Genomic DNA, 18,911 nt, shown 5'->3' with positions numbered 1-18,911 from the left:
AAAAAAAAAAAAAAAAAAAAAAAAAAAGCCCTGTAGCTTTCTAAGAATGTGTATTTATCTTGGATGAGCTGCCTAGCATATTCATTAAGTTGCAAGCAATTTCAGCACTATTGAACAATTCTTAAGAACAAATAAGAGTAAAATTTGTTGACTATTTTCAAAAGTCATTAATTTGTATACCCAGAGAAATAACAATTTCCAGATAATGCAAGAAAACTTTATAAGCACTTCATATTTTTATTTAAAGAGTTTATAAAAAAGGAAAACACTCTTCTGGGGGGGGAAAAAAAAAAAAAAAAAAAAAAAGAATAAGCTGAAATATGAAGGATAAAATTTACCACTATTTTTCCTTCTCGTTTTAGGGTACGGTCAATGGTGTGCTGCTGGTGACGCCAAATAATATAATGTTTGATCCTCATAAAATGGACCCTCTTGTCCAGGAGAATGGCTGTGAAGAGTATGGCATCATGTGTCCCATGGAAGAAGTGATGTCAGCTGCTTTGTATAAGGAAATTATGGACAGCAAAATTAAGGATTCATTAAGCATGTAAGATAGAATAGTATAATAAATGAGCTTTGAGTAAAATGAACTCTATCCTAATGGCTGACCATACAAAGCTAGCACACAAACACATTTTCTTTTGTTTTCCTTAAGAACATTGAAGATTGGCTTGAACAGGTCTTGGAGAAATTTTGATTTGTCCCCATTTCTCTTGCTTGCTATACTGTCAGGGCTGCTCTGAAAGTAATGCCTTCTATTTTACTATGTTACGTAGCAATGTCAGAAGCAGATGTTCATGGAATGGCAGTAGAGGTTGAATCTTCCCTTGAATATCCCACTGCATGCTGTTGCTGTGTGACAGATGGCAGCAGAGGGGCGGGCAGTCTTGTCAGTGGTGTCTGATGTGGAAATGTGAATAGAATAAAAGTTTGCCATTGAATTCCTCCATGGAAAAAAAGGCATTCATTGACATTCAGTAATATTTACATAAATGCTGAGAAAGCCAGAGAGTGGATGTGAGTACTCTGAGATGGTGCATGATGTGCTTCAACTGTGGCAACATTGGGTCACCTGCTGGTGTTGAATTTTGCGAGTGTGGTATTTAGGCTGCTTACTCATCGCTGGTGAAAATGCATAGCTAGTGATGGTGACTGTATTGAAAGATAATGTAGCTAAAAGTTTTCTCTATCAGATAGTGCTGTTCTGTTCTTTGTATCTGTACTTTCCATGGAAATAGGAGGCATTACTTTTGGATCAACCTACGTATATAGAATCTCTTCCACATAGATGGGTTTTAACTTCCTCTGATGGTGGGAACAATGGCAAGAGGTACCACAGCACTTCTACCATTTTCAATTTAATTTAATAATTTTAAAACTGATGCAAAGAGTAGAAAAACTCAACCTTTAGCTTTAGATATAAATCCTTTATGTAGCACTTTCTGCTTTTCCAAGTAACATTCGCAACTTCTCACTCTGTTAAGTATCTAGAAGATCAGTTTTCTAAGGCTGGTGTTTTTATGGCATATTTTTTCCCTTTTTTGGCTAGACAAAAAGCTTTGTGATCTAGAATTGTTTGAAGTGAACAAGATGAATTTTGATTGATGAGCCTTCATTGCAGGTGTTTGTTGTAGGCATTCAAAGCTCTTTTTGAACAGCAGTATAAAAAAATCTTTATTCATTTTTTTTACCTAGTTTTTAGATACCTATTATTTACATTTTCCTCAGAAATAGTACAACTTGAATATTAAAACATCTGTAAGAAATGATGAAATAAAAAAATCATGGCACATTTACATGCCTGAAAAGCACAACTGTGCAGGCTACTTAATCATCTAACTACAGGCAAGTGTACAAAATTGTATCAATATATGTATGAGAGAATAAAGCTGTTTGCTTGACGTAGCTATTAAAAACGTAACCATCTTCAATAAAGGGATGGTAGCTTAACAATACTGAGGCTTAAAGATACTGAGATCTAAGGTATAAAGCTACTCAATTTTGAGAAATGACTTTCCAAATGGAGGGGTTCTCCATTTGGAGGTAGCAGGTTAAGCACATTTCTTGATGATCATAAGTGCTCTGACATCTAGAAGAAATAACTTGTATATTTTTTTTCCAAAGCATGGCCTCAGCAGAGACATACTAATAGGCTGGTGTTTCAACATGGCTTCGTTTGCTCATTTATGGGAGTTTTATTTTCCAGATTGCACTTAAAAATGGTTCATCTTAGTGCCTAGTTTCATTAACATATAGTGCAGGTAATGAAGTTAAGATACAAGTAACTTTTTTTAATCTATTTGGATAGGAAGATTGCAGTTGTGAAACAAGTCTTTTTTTCCCCAGCCTATTTGGTTTCTTAATGACTTAAATTTGATTCATGACTTTACCTTATATACACTGCAGGTTTTTTACTTCTATACTACGTGTGTTTTCTGTTTTGTTTTGCCTCTAATATAAATGCATGTGAAATGAGAAAACATACTTGATAAGTCATATTTCATTTGCAATCTTATATGCCTATCATTCTATCAACTTTATAAACTATTAAATAGGAAGCTAATATAGCATTTTTTCAATTCCAGCTCTTCTATACCTTAAATTCATGAAAATCTGAGGCATATCTGTAAAGTTTTGGGAAAATGAAATTCAAATTTCTGATTTATAGCTATAGCTAATTCTGACAAGACCTTTAATGTCAGTATCTGAGCTAGCACAGTCTTAACATCAACCTCACATTAAACGTTGAGTAAGAGAATGTGGATGTTTTGTGAACATCCTATATTTCAATGATGTCTCAGTGAAATCAGTAACTCAAATTGAAAGTTCTGTTGAGATGTGAAATGGAGCTATCATTTTTCAGGATGGGGAGGTTGGTGGCCCTGCCTGTGGTGGGGGGTTGGAGCTTGATGATCCTTGAGGTCCACCCAACCATTCTGTGATTCTTAAGTGTTTGAGACTAATAGGAGATCTAATGTGCTTCGTAGCAAGGGATCTGCATTTTAGAACTCAAGTCAAAAATATGCTTAAAGATGACAAATTATTTATGAAGGTTGTGTACTGCTAAAACTTCGACAGTTTTTTTTTTTATGAATTCTGATGTAGATAAAGTTGAGCAAGTTCACAGCCTACTTCTCATTTTCTAAAAGCTGGAGATTTCGAGTTGACTTACTTCTTTCCCCCATGGGAAATAAATTCTTACACGTGTGCTTTTGTCTTTCTCCTTGTCAACACCTGATGTCTGTTATTCAGACTGTTGAGTTGCAGCAACTAGTTCAGGATTTATTTTGCTTAACAGTGATAATCTGAGTTAGATACCTGATTTTAGCTTGGTGGCCTTCCAGTACTTTGAAGGGAGCATATAAATAGGAGGGGGAACGGCTGTTTATGAGGATAGTGTGTTAGGGCTGTTTATGGATAGTGATAGGACAAGGGGGAATGGTTTTAAACTAAGATGGGGAAGGTTTACGTTAGATATTAAGAGGAAGTTTTTCTCTCAGAGGGTGGTGACACAATGGAACAGGTTGCCCAGAGAGGTTGTGGATGCCCCATCCCTGGTGGCATTCAAGGCCAGGCTGGATGTGGCTCTGGGCAGCCTGGCCTGGTGGTTGGCGACCCTGCGCACAGCAGGGGAGTTGAAACTCTGTGATCATTGTGGTCCTTTTCAACCCAGGCAATTCTATGAGCATATTAATCACTGTTTATTTTCTAGAGGCAGAATGGTAAGATCTTGATAAAACACACCATGATGGTTCCTGTTGTTTTATGTTGACTAGTTGAGGCAAGGTTAGGCTAAATGACTTCTGCATTGTCTTACCATGGAGCTGGGTGTAAAGTTGATGCTAAGTGGAACAGATGTTCAGATATACATTTTTTGATAGTTAAACTTTAAAGATTGTGGAGGATATCTACTTCCAGAGATGAGGGTTGTGTGGGGTTTGCCAACCCCTTCTGCCACCCTCCATTTCTTTTGTTTTACACTTTAAGAATCTCACACGAATTCTCTGGTTTCAAAAGATCTTTTCTTTGCTGAAGTAATGTGAAATTTGGGAGTTGCATCTATGTTGTACTGTCAAAAGGTCTGCCATAAGATTACTATTAAATATTGTGCAAGCATACTTACACATATTTCTTGCTGCTGATGTTTGCTGGAAAATTTTTTTATACTAAAATATGTATTTTTTTAATATTTAGTAAAACTAAAGAAAAAAAGCTTGACATAAAAGTCACCTGCTATCGTAATGTCCTTGCTTGCTCAACAGAGATGTAGAACAGCTGTCTGTGAGGGAACTTTGCCACTCCAAGAAAGCTGCAAAGAGCAATACAGAAGAATTGAATTCCAGGATTGGGGATACAGGCAATGACAGCGCTAGCACTGCTCCGAGGAGTACAGAGGAGTCTCTTTCAGAAGATGTGTTCACAGAATCAGAGCTCTCTCCAATACGTGAGGAACTTGTTTCTTCAGATGAGCTTCGACAAGACAAATCTTCGGGGGCATCATCAGAATCTGTCCAAACAGTAAACCAAACTAGTGCAGAATGTTTAACAACCATTTTGGACTTGAAAGAAGCTGGCAGTGACTTAAAATCTAGTGTTGAAATGGTTGTGAATGTTAAACAGTTAGATACCCACATCGTGGGTTCAGAAGGTGCAGAGATGTCTGTAAAGAGTGGACAAGAATCTAGTGAAAGCATGGAGAACAGCTTTCAGCAGTCTCTGCAAGGATCTCATGTTAGTGAAGAATGTGACAAAGAGACACCAGTGAGCAAAGATCGAGACTCCATGCTAGGAAAAGAGTCAGAGAGTAAGATGAGAGAGGAGTGTCCACATTGTGAAGGTACCACAGACTCTAAAAATTTAGAGCCAACTAGGAAGGGAAACACAGAGAAAGAGCAAGCTCAAGACTCTGAGGCAGAAGTTGAGGAACTTCGCAAACTCTGGAAGTCCCATACTATGCAACAAACCAAACAACAAAGAGAAAATATGCAGCAGGATTCACAAAAAGATATTAGTCAGAAAACTGTGACTTCAGGAGATGGGCAATCAGAAGGTGAGCCAGTATTTATGGATATGGTGTTAGCCTTCATATGTGCTCTTGAGAATTGGCTTTACTTTCCACTCCGTGGAACACATCCCCATATATAGCTTATTTTTCACCAGTGTGCAAATTTATCTATCCATTCTTACATAAACCAGTGGAAAGATATTGCTTAGGAAACTGATAATGTGGGTACCTTTACTGACTCTTTTCCTTACCAAGGTTATTTTTATTTAAATTGGTATCATTTTGTAGGGGAAATTTCAACAAACATATGCAATTAGATCCATGATGATTAGGTCACTATAGAGCTCAGAATCAAAAATGTTCATTAGTAGTGACCTAACTGTTGCTTAGATTTTAGTTTTAGACTTGGTGTATTTGCGTATGAGTGAATTTCAAGGAGTGACTTTAAACTCACTTGTGTCTTGTATACCTTGTTAAGTTTTATGTTTTGAGCAGCAAACACTGGAGGTTTAACGCAGCACAGAGGCTTAAATTGGTCTTAGAAGATTCACTAATATTCTGTATTACATTCATGCTGACAAGATCAAGGCTGAACACAGGAAGAACGCTTCTCAAAGTAAATAGGAGCAAGGTGGTAAAAATAATGTGTGAAACTAGGATCATTAGGTTTACAGGAGTGGCCTTACTCTTCTGTGAAGATGAATCCCTAGGATTGTTAATCAGAAGTTAGCTTAAAGCTTAAGAGATTTAATTTCTATTTATTTTAAAAAGGAATAGTTCAGAGGTGATTCTTCATGTATTACCTCTTTTTACAAAATTCTTTGTTACTTTTTGATACTCTATCATCTTACTAACAAAACTGATCGTTTGAATTGTGCAGTATTTTCAGACCTCTAAAGAAAACTTAATTTTAATATGTCACATGCTAAAAGAGTATGGTTGAAGAGATTATGGAGGTCAACTTGTTTTCTTTCATAACTGAAATCGGAGATTGTATTGAGTGATTCAGACTTCTTTGTTTTTCTCCCCAGTTAAGAAAGTAACTGTATGTTGAGTTTGGAGCAGATTTACAGTAGCGTCATTATGTAATAGGTTTGGTTTTGTATCTTAAATAATTAAGGAAGCTGTCTAGCCAAAATGTTAGGAAACTAGTTGCTGGTTATGACTTTTAAAAAAAAAAAAAAAAAAAAAGTGAACACAAATATACTCTGCCACTGTAGCTGCTTTTCTTACAACTGAGTATTACCTGTGGTTCAGCAATATTGAATACTTTTGTCATGGTTTTTTTTCTCCTGAAGATTCTCATTTGGTGATACTGTAAGCTTTTCATACAGAATGAACTGTGCAGTCGCAGTGTTTGCGGGGGAAAAATGTCTCAGAAACATAGGTATAGAAGTTGGCCTTATGGAGGCCATTGTGCATTTCCTATTGGCTTGCATATATTGCCTTACCAAATTTACTGTTTTATTTGCATTCATTAATTTCTATTTCATAGTCTAGATAGAAATTTCATGCAATTTGTACTAGTTTCATCTATAAACAATTTTTGATAAAAATCAGAGTAAGAGGATGGATCTGTTCCTTAACGTGTAAGTCAGCAAACACTAAATTTCAGACACTTCTGTTAGCAGTAGATTATCTCATTAAAAGATTTTCACCATAAATATGTCCAATCTATTGATCTCAAATTCTGAATTAGTCCTATAAGAGTTTTTTTTATCGTTGTCACCTAAGTAGCTGCCTTGTTTACTGAACGTAGCAAGGACTTAAATTTCTGCTCTTAATTTCTGCTCTTCTGTGGGATTTTTGAGCACCTAGGATTTACAAACTGTCATTTGTTGTTTGCTAAAATTAAATGTTTTTCAGTTAGAAATTAATGATGTGTTAATTGTTCTGAATGTTGAACAAGTGATACATAACAACTAACACTTTGTAGTAGCTAAAAAGGCCTCCAAATTTTTGTAACTCATGTATTCTTCCTTGTTTCTTTATGATGCTCTAAAATTAACAACTAGAAACTAGTTGTAGGTGGTGCCTTAAAAAATTATAATGGTCAGAGTTCCTTACACAGTGACAAAGTTCACACTCAAATTCAGTGGAACAGCTGGGTCTTGTGTGTATTTAAATCATACAATTATCTTTTGGTTTTTGTGCAAAAATAATTCTAAAATATTACTGAAAATTAAGTATATGTTAAGTAACGGTGCAGTTTTATAAACTTTATGGTGAAAATCAGACTGAGAAAGCATACTGTTGAGATGTTTGTAGATCAAAAGGTGATGTTTGCTGTATGAGTATTCTGCATGGTCATTGAAGGTAGACTGCAACTGTAAATAGCAGGTGAGTCTTTCAGAGAACTGAAACACATATGCACATGTAATGCCAATGTTATGCTACATCACTTTGTGCTTATAGCTGATTATCAGAACTCTGAAAACTTCCATTTTTTCTTCCCTCCTTTAAAAAGCTTTTTCTTATGGATGGAACATATGTCATAGGATTTGGGTGACTGATCTCTCAAAGAAATAATTTTGAGAAGGTTTCTTCCTTAACCCTATGCTGACTTCGCAATCCCAACCTTGAGAACAGTTATTTCTAATTGAACAAACCTCATAGCAATAGCAGAAAGAATCCCATGCTGCAAATTCTGGTATGCTTTATCGTGAAGTGATGGTCATACATCTGAAACATTTGAAATGGCTAACAAAATAAATTCATCTTTGTTGTTCAACAGCATTGTTAGAATTTCTCTTCCTTGTAGGAGAAGCAAATAGCAGATATGTCTGGCATATGTACTTATTTAACATTGTCATCTTTGGCATGAGTATGGTATGTCTTCAAGTGTGAGCTATTCCTGAATCAGTGCTGAGGGATATGCATTGAGAGTATCTTCTGAAATACTTCTAAGCATGGTTGAATGATCAACTTAATGTGAAATGAGGTCAGAAGCAGAATTATTTCTAATGTCCAGATATGCTATTAGTTCTGCTAATGATACATCTTAACAACAAAAAAGATTGCAGTATTTACCTGCCCTTATATTACCTCATCTCTTATTACTTATGCTTACTCATTCTACTTACTTACTATGTATAGGAAATTAGCTAGTCATTCTGTTAAGCAGTATTGTATGTTGTAGGTAGCTTAATTTTTCTTTACTAATAGGTTCTTCCCTTACGAAAGAAAAACGAAGACATCGATCTCACAAGTTTTTGTGTCTCAAGGTTGGAAAACCTATGAGAAAAACATTCGTCTCACAAGCAAGTGCATCAATGCAACAGTATGCTCAGAGGGATAAAAAACATGAATATTGGTTTGCTGTTCCTCAAGAAAGGTAAGAAGGAGGGGGACTTGTAGGTCTTCCACATCTCTCCTCCCCGTGCTCTGTTCTAAAGTCTTTACTGACTGTGCGTAAAGAAACACAGAAGTCCCAACAGTCCAGGACGTTCTGTGATTCTGTAATACTGATTATTGGTTTGTGCTGAATACCTTGTTACCATATCAGAGGTTTGCGTAGTTACTTGCAGGTTGGGTCAGTACTCCCTGTAACAAGTAAATAATGAAAGAAAGATTAAATTAAGTGAGATCTTGTGTAAGAAGCTAGTTTTGCAGGGAATGCTTCGTCATTGTCTGTGCTTCATACTGCTTGGAAAAAATAGTTGTCTTGAACTCTGAATTAAAAAACAAGTATTCCATCTAGTTCTTCTGTACAAAGTGCAGCACAGGGTGTTTTTGTTTTGTTCCCTTCCTCCCTGCCCCCTCAAGAAGCAGCTTAAACACATCCACTAGAAATATGTTTAAATGAAATTTCCATGTTCCCTCGCTGATAGTGTTGAATTTTTTGAATGATCTTTTGGTAGTAAACTAACTTTTCTTCAACATGAAAATGTGTGTTTTTTTTCTTCCCCCCTAAGATATTGTAATTACTTTTAAACAAGGAGCTTAAAAGCTAAAATACAACCCAAACAAAAAAAAAATAAAAAATCTATCAGATATAGTCTTGTATAAATACCTACACAGAATGATCAAGTCACTTTTCCATCTTTTCTTTTGAGCTGAATGGCATAGAATGTCCAGTTGGGGCACTGCAGTTGAGGACAGATATGGAGCAATTGGAGAGAGTCCAGAGGAAAGCAGCAAGACTAATTAGAAAGTGTAACATATAAGGAAAATTAGAAGTAAGTGGGGTTCTTTAATCTAAAGGAGAAAAGATTTGATTACAAACATGAAACTCATTTCATACATAAGTTGGCTGCAACAGGAAAGGCAATAGTCCTCTGTGAATGGAGGAATATAACAGACTAAAATGCCATTTAAAAAAAAAAAAAAAAAAAAATGCATTTTCCACCAGTAAGAACTGAGTCTATGCAAATCCTGGTTTTAACGGTTCATCTTGCAACCCTTCAGCAGAGATAGTACAATTTCTTCACACAAATGTCTGTCCTAACAGTTGTGGTATAGCTATTCTTGTCTGGGACACATGGCCTCTTACAGTTACATCCAACTTTATTTTTCTTGTTCTATTCATATTACACTTCATTTAAAGGCAGTCTTTTTTTTTTTTTTTTTTTTTATAACAATGATATCTTGATCAACTGATAAGGACAATTATTCTCTCAAGTTTATTTTTTTAGTATAGCAGTGCAAATACCTTCAGCATAAAGCAAAACTTACAGCATATTTCAAAAGTAGTAGTTCTTAGCTTAGAGTTTATAGTCATTACCAGGGAGATCAGATAAATGATCTCTCTCTAACTTCTTGGCACATTACCAATCTGGTTATTTACCTTGAATGTCCTCTGGCTTTACAGGTCTCTTTGTAGTGGGGTTGTTTTCATAATATAACGTTAAACCAACTTGCTGAGCGCTGCACTGGATGGATCAAAATAATTAGCATCAACTCAATTTTCTTTCACCTAGTGATAAGAAAGAAAATAAGCTTATCAGGAAAGAAATATCATAAAATTCATAAATATAATTTTTATTTGCTTTTTTGGCTGCTGTAACAGTTGGTTTTAAAGCTCTTTTGAAATAAATCTGACTTTTGATCTTTTGAAAACCTACAAGAACCTGGAAAATTAAATTAATAGCTCTGTGTGTGAGGTACTTGAAGCTTCTTTTTCTGTCTTAGAAGTTACCAAGCCTTATGCATCTGAAATGATTTGTTCTTTCTGTTAGTTTACTTTTTCATTATTTTCCTTTATCATTGTTATCTAGAGACCTTAGTTTTAAAGACTGCTGACTTTGAATAACTGTTCCTCATCCTAAACCTTCTAAACAAATGCACAGGCAAACAGTAGTTGCAGTTGTGTAAAACTTTGCAGCACTGTATCTTTGGCTATTTTTTGAGCATTCTGTTTTAAAAAGATTAAGTAAGGGGGGGGGAAAATGCAAGTATTGTTCTTCATGCTAATGTGCAGATTGACTGTTCAGTGAGAGATGTAGGAACATGCAAATTCTATAAATAACTTATGCTATACAATTCTACCTTTCGAAGCTGTCATTCCATGATGAAGAGATACTACTGGGTTCATTGTGCATCCTTTTCTGTTCACATACAGGAAATAATTAAACAGCATAGACTGACACCTGTTAGGGGTTGTAAACTACTTATAAAAATTTGGGCATTTTGGGTTTTTTTTTTTTCCAAACTGGAAAATGATACCATTTGTGGCAGATAGCTTAAAAGATGGTAGTTTAAGTGTTGAGTACTTACTGCAGTGCTACAGATAAACTAAAAACCAGCCTATTGTCTGGTTATGTGCTTGCACATTTTTTAGGCGTATTGCCTCACATATGTAGTGATTTTCATGGTCTGTTTACTTTGATACCTGACTTGGGAGTGCTGAGCTATTTCTCAGGGGCAGGGAAAACAGGCATATTGTAAAAATTTTTGCAGTCCTATGTACTTAACTGTCCATGTACTCCTAAATTAAAATGTAAAATGTAATGCTCCGTTTTGGTTTTGAAAGTTGTTTCAGTTGGAAACAGAACATTCCAATGGTTGAAGGACTGTGCTTGTGTATGAGAACACAGCTAGTCATTGCCAACTTGCTTCTTTTTTCCTCCAATTTCATAAAATTAAACGCAAGCAAATAATAATAACCTACAATAGTATAATGGTTAGTTTTTTTTACAAATGTAATCTAGTAAAATTTAGTAAAACAAAGTGCCTCATGTTAAAATAAAAATAGGGTTTTATGATTGCGTAGCCCAGAAGTTTACCATGTTTTTTTTCTTTTGTGTTGTTACTTGATTTCTCTAGGACAGATCACCTGTATGTCTTCTTTATCCAGTGGAGTCCAGAGCTATATGCAGAAGATACTGGGGAATCTCTTCGAGAGCCTGGATTTATAGTTGTAAAAAAGAAGGAAGAACCTGAAACTATTGAAGAATCTACTACTGAAGATGCTGCTAAAGAGTGGGAGGTAAGAAAGAACAGTGTCAAAAACACAAAACTAGTATTTTAATAATATTCTTATGAAAATAAACATATTCGTAATAAGAAGTACAAAGTGATGTACTTCTGTCTGCTTACTGTAATCATTATTGCTTAATTTATACCATCCTGATGCTTTGCTCTAACATGAGGTCAGGCAACATTTCACGGTTAAAGTCCATTTTGTCTGAGGCAAATTAAGTGAATAAAAATAAAAACCTCACACTACAATGTGATTACAGCAGAGAAGGTTTAACATTGATGAAGCAGACTTAATTTTCAGTCTGACGTTCTGATGATACGTATTTCTTTATTATGCAGTTGTCTAAAAATATTGGTAAGCCTCAAAACTTAGTGAGGAAAATTAATCTATTAATGAAATGCTTTTCCAATAACCCGGTAAAGAACTTCTCAACTATTGTAACCTTTCAATACATAAATATGTTGCATGGATTTTAGTAATATACTGTAACTGAAGCTATTTTCAATGAACACATCCTGTGCGAATCTGTGTCCACTGTGTTTCTATGGACACATCTTTACATGTCTGTAGTTGTTTCTTAGTGTACATACAGTAAAAACATGTGTAGTCTTGTGCGTTCAAGTGTCGGTCAGAAATTTTGGTTCTTATCAAATTGTTTAAGTATCCAATCAGCAGTGATTGCTTTGAGTCTCAGGACAGCAATTGCAGTATCTGACTGTAAGCTGGATTTTTTTTTTTTTTTTTTAATTTTCCTGTTGGAGGCTACTGAAACTGAACATCTCCATTCTTGTGTTTTATGTAATGTGAAGAAGCTTTACAAATGGCCATGGCCACTTTATAGGTAATAGTTTTCTTAGCCTCAGCAGTTAGAACATTAGTAGAATTCTTAATTCAAATGTGTCACTTAGCTGAAGTATTAGGCTGGTGTTACAGCTGATGGACTACGTGGAGGATTTTGCTGAGATACTGATATAAATACATTGCATGGATATCTGATTGAATCTTGAGATTTTCAGGTTTTGTCTTGCTCAAGTACTGTTACTACTAATACATGTTTTGATATTAACTCTAGCTCAAAGCCCTTTTGATGCTTTAAAGCCTTGCTTTTTGGGACATGGATTGGACTGGCAACTGACCAATTTTATTAAGGCACAATCTCTCAGTGAGCTTTTTGATAACAGGATGTTAATAGAAGTACAGAACCATTTCCAGAGAAAGTAGGGCAAGTTTTTCTTCAGGATTAAGCTTGCAATGTGTTAGGATTTATCTGTGAAGCTGCTAGAGGCAGTCTTCTCCTTAAGTGTGTTAGTCACCATAAAATGAAGTCGTCCCTTCAGCTTTTATTTAGATCTCCTCTGGAAACAATTGTAGACAGTACTTAAAAATGCTATTATTCCTATTTGTGGCGTGTGGAGATTATCTGAAATGTGGTTCACATAATCTAATCCAGGAAACAATTGGGGAAAACAATATTGAAATGTTTGACACTACCGGGTGATTCAACCTGTTATTTACAAATGAATTGCAGTGCTTTTAAAATGTGTGCTACAAAGTACCAGCAGACAGAATAATAGTCAGCAGACAGAATTGTGGCTGCTGTTATGCCCATTATTTCCACTACTGGTTTGTTCTGTTTCGTTTTTGTTTTTTTTTTATTTTTATTTCAGTGAATGCATTTCCTTTCTATAACCTACCAAACTTTTTCTCCCAGCTCTTGATCCTGATTTCATCCAAGGTAACAGGAGAACAATATCATTGACACTTCAGTAGAGCTGGGTTGTTCTTTTTTTATGGACATTGACTTGAAGAATAATTGCCTTCTTCAGAATACGTGGTAGGAAAGCTTGGAGTAGAAAGAAAATGGAAAATAAAAGCTTTATGTACAAATATATGACAAAGCACTATTGATCTTTTTTCTGAAAGAGGAAGCTAGTGGAGTAGTTTTCTGAAGGTAATATCTCTGCTGTTGTCATGTGGTACTCCAAAAGTAGAGACAGTGAAGAGGATTAATGGTTAACCTCGATGTTTGCAGCTGTGCTTTGAGAGAGTTGTGATTGTCTGATAGTCCTGTATTGACACATCCAGGTGCAGCATTTTTAGTGAGAGACTATAAGGAATTACTGTGATTTTTCTTTGTTCAGTAGAAAAAGAATTAATGGAAAAAGGAAAGCAAAGACCTTAACATAAACAGCATGTGGAAATGTGTGCTTTCTTCTGCGGTCTGTATGGTTTGGTTGCCATGGCGTAAGTTAGCAGGTACAACTTCTGCTGATGTACTGGCAAGAGGATCAAGACTCCTGCCATCAGATAAACACTACTTTCATCAAATATGAAATATTGAGAAGTTAAAAGTATTTCAGAAAAAAAGCCTATGCTCTTAAGTCTTTGGTTCTTTGGGGTATTATCCTCATTTTCTTTTGCATTCAAGTGAATTTGTAGCATTCATCAGGGAAGAGAATGTTTGGTTGTTCTGGCGAGTCTTGTTGCAGTCTGTACTGAGTTGGTTGGGGTTGTAAGACATTCCTACATGAAATGGCAGTATTTTGAGATTAACTAGACAAAGGAAAAAATGGAAAACAAGTGTGTACACAGAGGTTTTTTTTAACACATTAAGAGTGTAGTACAGAGTTGTTTATGTTCTACTGAACCTGTGCACTCATAAAGATGCATCTTGCAAAACCTGCTAATGAATATTTTTCTTCAGAAGTTGAGCATAAATAGGGCCCTGTTCAAACCTTTTGAGAGTCAGTGGGTCCTATCTGGGGAGAATGGTCAACTGCAAAGAATATTGAGTAGTGTATCTAGATCTGTACTCAGAGGAAGTTGCTGTCTTCTAAGAACTTAAAGCAAGGGAAGGGTGCTGGAGAGGAGACAATGAAAATTACTGTGTAAGAATGCATAATGGAGAAATGACGTAATTTGTGCTTTCCTGTGTTTTTTTTAATATAAATTTTTGTATGTCCTGTTTGTCTTATTGAAGTACTAATTGATCTCTTCAGAGAATTTTAGATTTGATTGTAGAATAAATCAAAACTCTACTGAGATGAGATACCACAATTAAGTGCCTTTATTAGGTGAGGTAACACTAAGTGTCATGCAATGTTGGAAATACGATTTTTCAGCATAAATCCTATATCTGGTCATCAATTAGAATGCTGACAGGAAAAATGGAATTATTCAGTATGGACAGAGCTAAATTCTGAGACAGAGATAATTTCTGAGACATCCAAGAGGTTCTAAGCAGTTTTGATGACATCAGTTAAAGAAATATGTTTTTTATTAAGTATTTTAATAGAAGCAAACAGAAGAATTATTCTGTCTTGAAACAGTTAATTGTATGAAGTACTGATTCCTCCTTTCCCTTTGCACTTCCCCTTGTCATCAAATCTTATTGCAGTTTTCCATGATTGAGTCATACTTCAGATCTGCATGAATCTTAAATAATGATCCATAAGAATGCTGAGAACAGGAAGCTCATTGTCTTAGGACCTGCAAGCTAGTCTTAAAGTAGTTAAGCTGAACTGTTGCAATGGTATCCATTAGTGTATCTGTTGTTTGGTAACACAGAAAGCCAGATTGTTGTGAAGCTGACTTGAAGTCTGCTTCCCAAGTGAAGCAAAGCTGATAGATGTTTGCAGCCAATTTTCCCAGTTTCCTGAATCATTAACAAAAGAGTTTTCAGAAATTCAGTTTGTTTTTATGGAAAAATGAATGTCACTAACAGGATAAAGTCTCCAAGTAAAGTAAAAGCAGAAGGATTTTCAGGATTAGGATATTGGATATAGATGTGAAGTTCTTTACTTGATCTGGACGGTAGCCTGTGACAAAGTAGTACTACTACTGTAGTAAAATGGGCCTATCAGTGAACATTGCTGTCTCTCCTTACAAAAGCTTAGGGCTTACTTATACTTAATAGTATGTTTTTTATGAATTTATTTCCATTCTCTGTTCTGTATTTTCTAGATAAAGCACCCGCTTGCCATGTCTTACAGCACAATGACCACACCACATTTTAAGATGTATGTCAGAGGAGATAATGCAGATCAGCAGAAAGCAGGAAGTCTGGAAGGTGTAGAGTTGTTGATACTAGAAATGTTGTCTCTTAATCAACTAACAAATACATGCCATACTGACTTTTTTATATTATGTGCTATTTTGAAATCATTAGATCTCTATCATTAAGTAACAATTAATGGGTTTTGCTCTTGGTCTGGGCAGTGAAATTCTTATGAATTTCTGTGATTGAAGAGAAACTGGCAGCAGTTAACATAATGCAGTGCCTTTCATAGAAACTTGTTCTTTCTTTTGTATTTAACTCAGATAATGTAGAAATCTGAACTTTCGTGGTTAGGGTATTGCTTTGCTCAAGTTGTTTTCTCTACGTAATCTGCTCTGAAACTATTTTTGAATGTGTGTATTTTGAATACATGGAGCTATTCTCCTGTAGCTGGAATCCTGAACGTGAAATTGTAACTGATGGTTATTTCATGCATTTGAACTGAGATAGTCCTTGTGATAGGAATTGAAGCTGAATCATACGATTAAGAATCTTAATCGTAGTATAGAGACTCCTAATGGATTTCAAAGTGCCTCTGGAAATGCAGAGGAAACTTTCGTGGATAAGAAAATGCCTTTATTTTTTTTAAAAACTGTTGAAAGAAAGGGTAACTTAAATTAGATTTCCTTTCTTAAGGAAGTGTTATCAGCCAGCAAGGCGCTGTGCCAGTCAGTGCTGTACAGTGTACCCTAGAAGCTGGCTATGGTACTGCTGAGTGTTTCTTGCAGGCAGACCGGAGTTAATCACAGTCTCACTTCAGTCCTCAGCTTCTTAGTCTATGTACCAGCAGAAGTTGTATCAACAAAGATGATCAAACATCCAGATGTTCTGGAAGGCAGAGTTGTTTTGCTTAGGAGCTAATACCTGAAATGTTGTTTATAGGCTGAGACATCATTATTTCTAAACTTGACAGTTTCCAAATTTACGCGAAAGGCTTTTCATACAGAATAGTTGGTCTACTTCTTACTGAGAGGTCTGATATCTTTTTCAGAATCTCTGCAGCAGAGAGGTGAAAGAAGTGTGCTCCCAATTTTGTAGATCTTGACAACTTGTGTGTTTGCGGATTTAATATGCAGGATATACATCTCTCATCAGATTTGTCTTCCTAAGCCAAAAACAAAACAAAAAAACAGCAGTATTGATAATTCTAGTGTTGCTTTCAGTTAGATTATAGCAGTGCATATGGAACCTTTGCTATTTTAACTGCTGCTTGAGTGAGCTTTCAGTCTTTACTTTTTTCTTTTGGACTCTTTCATGATAGAAGTTATTACAGTCTGGGAAACATGTCTATTAGATTTAATAAGTAGCAACCTCATCTCTTTAAGAATGCATTCAAATAAGTACATACATCACTGAACATGAAACCAATGTCAGTGTTTATTATTCATGTTTGTTCCCAGAAAAGACAACACAGCAGTGTAAAAACAACCTTTCTTCTCATCTGGCAAAAATGCAGATGGCCAGTAAATTGCAGTGAAGACACTTAAGCAATACAGTGTGGTTCCTGTGATTTGTTTTCCTCACCTTTTAGGATTGCTTCTGAAATTAGAGGATTAAATTGTAGAAACAGTCTCATTTTGCATAGTGCCTCAGTTTTCCTAGGAGAGACATTTGTAGCTTTTTGTCATAGAACTTGAGTACCTACAAAGCTGTATACACAAGAAGTTTTAAAACAGAGTAATTTCTCCCAAAAGCGCATTTGGGCACCTCTGGACTGACTTCCCTCCTGTAAGAGGAAAAGAGCAGGAGAAATACTTAGTTACTAAGGTGATACCATTCAAAAGTGTATGCATATTACATATAAGGATTGTAGAATTCAATTTCTATCTCTTTGGTATCAGGATGTTGTTAGTTACAAAATGAAACAGAATAATGCCGTCTAACCAAATTGCAAAGGTATTTCACACCCTACATCCTGTTTTTCTCAGTGTGCTGCTCATCCTGTTTTTTGCTTGAGGTTTTGTGAGCTGATAACTTTGAATGTTGCATGGCCAATGTATAAACTCATTTGAGGGAAAATAAAACATCTCATAAATTGTGTTGGTTTGTACTTTTTCTTTCTCTCTTAAAGACAGATTAATTTATTAGAAAAATAATGTATACCTGTTGTTAAAAAGGCCTTGTGTGTTTTTGCCTTGAATGTTAATTGTGTAGAGATTTTGCTTAGCTACGAACTAGTAATGGCACTAACAAGTCTATCATTTGATACAAGTAGATGCATTTTGTTGTTTTCTGTTGTCTGGGTAGTAAATAGGTTGATGCTCCTAAATGTGTGCTGCAGATACATTGGGTCTGAGCTGCTTTTCCTTATCTGTGGATTCTCTTTAATTATGAATCTCTCTGGCAAGGCATGTATCAACTAGCAAAAAGATGCAAGGTTCTGGTTCAATTTAACAGATTAGCAGTAAAACCCAGAAATGCACCAAAAGATAAAAGAACAGTTTATTTTGTCTTTAATTAGAGAATGCTCCTGGGGTTGAGATTCTTAGATGAGCTCTTTTCCTCTAATAGAAATTTATCTTCTAGCCGTAGAGGGGGGGAAAAAAATGAAGGAGCAGAATGAAGGTCATTCACAAGACAAAGCATTTTGTCACTTCTGTGACTGCACTGCTTCACAGTGATCCCCGGACTCTTGTTACCTGCGTTGTACATGCCTTCCCCTTCCAGTGTACTCCCAGCTGTAGAGCAGCTACCAGCTGATGGCCAGAGCTGCTGGAAGGCTGAACATCAAAACAAGGTCAGCAGGCAGACTGATTTGGAAAAGTCTCTGGTGCATTTACTCCTGTTAAACTTTGTAATTCTACTTAGGTGAGAAAGTAAGCTTTCAGATCTCACCAAGCAAGTTCATTGCTCTTATTTTTCTTTTGAGCAAGATGTAAAAATCCTTTCGAGAAGCTCTTGGTTGGAGCTGCTCTCATTTCAAGAGGAACTAGAAACATTCAAACATACAACATTTAAGTTATTTTAATTATTTAAGATTTAGAAAAAGAAAAGTAGGAAAGTTCTAAAATCAAAACTATGTGATGGCCTGCATTTATAGGCTCTTCCTCTGGTTTTGGAGAAGCAATGTGTTAGCTAGGGTTTGGGCGGAATTTGTTATTTTTGTAAGGGAAACAAAGCTGAGGGGGAGTTACTTCTGTGATTAGCTTTCTCTTTTGCCTCAGATACATTTCATCAGGCATTTTGAAAGAAAGAAATGAACAGTATGCAGAAAATCTAAGCTTGGCCTAGTGGATTTATTTCTTGCAGATTTTCTTACATGTATTGCAGTTTTTTTTAACATGAAACAATTTTAATTCAATCTGTACAGTGTGTTTGTTGCTTTATCCTTAGGCATTAGCTCTCTTAGTGATTTAAAAAACAGTAAATGAGGTTTTATTTGGATCTTACACACCCAAATACCGTATGAGTTCTTCTGCAATGGCAGG

General features: G+C 35.6%; 1 protein-coding gene across 11 annotated transcripts in view; it reads left to right on the top strand.

Annotated features, from left to right (window-relative positions):
* The window catches only part of OXR1 (oxidation resistance 1), a 240,229-nt gene that overhangs the window by 200,221 nt on the left and 21,097 nt on the right, over positions 1-18,911 (top strand). For 10 of the 11 annotated variants that reach the window (XR_006171679.1, XR_006171680.1, XR_006171681.1 and 7 more), the window contains 4 exons: positions 363-547; positions 4,263-5,050; positions 8,171-8,339; positions 11,270-11,432. Coding sequence is in view for 8 of the 11 variants with exons in the window: in XM_042836422.1 (XP_042692356.1) it covers positions 363-547; positions 4,263-5,050; positions 8,171-8,339; positions 11,270-11,432 (1,305 nt within the window). In the remaining 3 variants the exon portion in view is untranslated. Of the gene's footprint in view, positions 1-362; positions 548-4,262; positions 5,051-8,170; positions 8,340-11,269; positions 11,433-15,389; positions 17,492-18,911 lie in introns of those variants that run through there. The other variant, XM_042836460.1, reaches the window with a different exon arrangement.

Source organism: Centrocercus urophasianus, unplaced genomic scaffold, assembly GCF_019232065.1.
Source record: "Centrocercus urophasianus isolate 14NV4802_14NV808 unplaced genomic scaffold, USGS_Curo_1.0 seq_11, whole genome shotgun sequence".
NCBI lineage: Eukaryota > Metazoa > Chordata > Aves > Galliformes > Phasianidae > Centrocercus > Centrocercus urophasianus.
The sequence above is the reverse complement of the archived record's forward strand: the minus strand, read 5'-3'. Positions and strand labels throughout refer to the sequence as shown.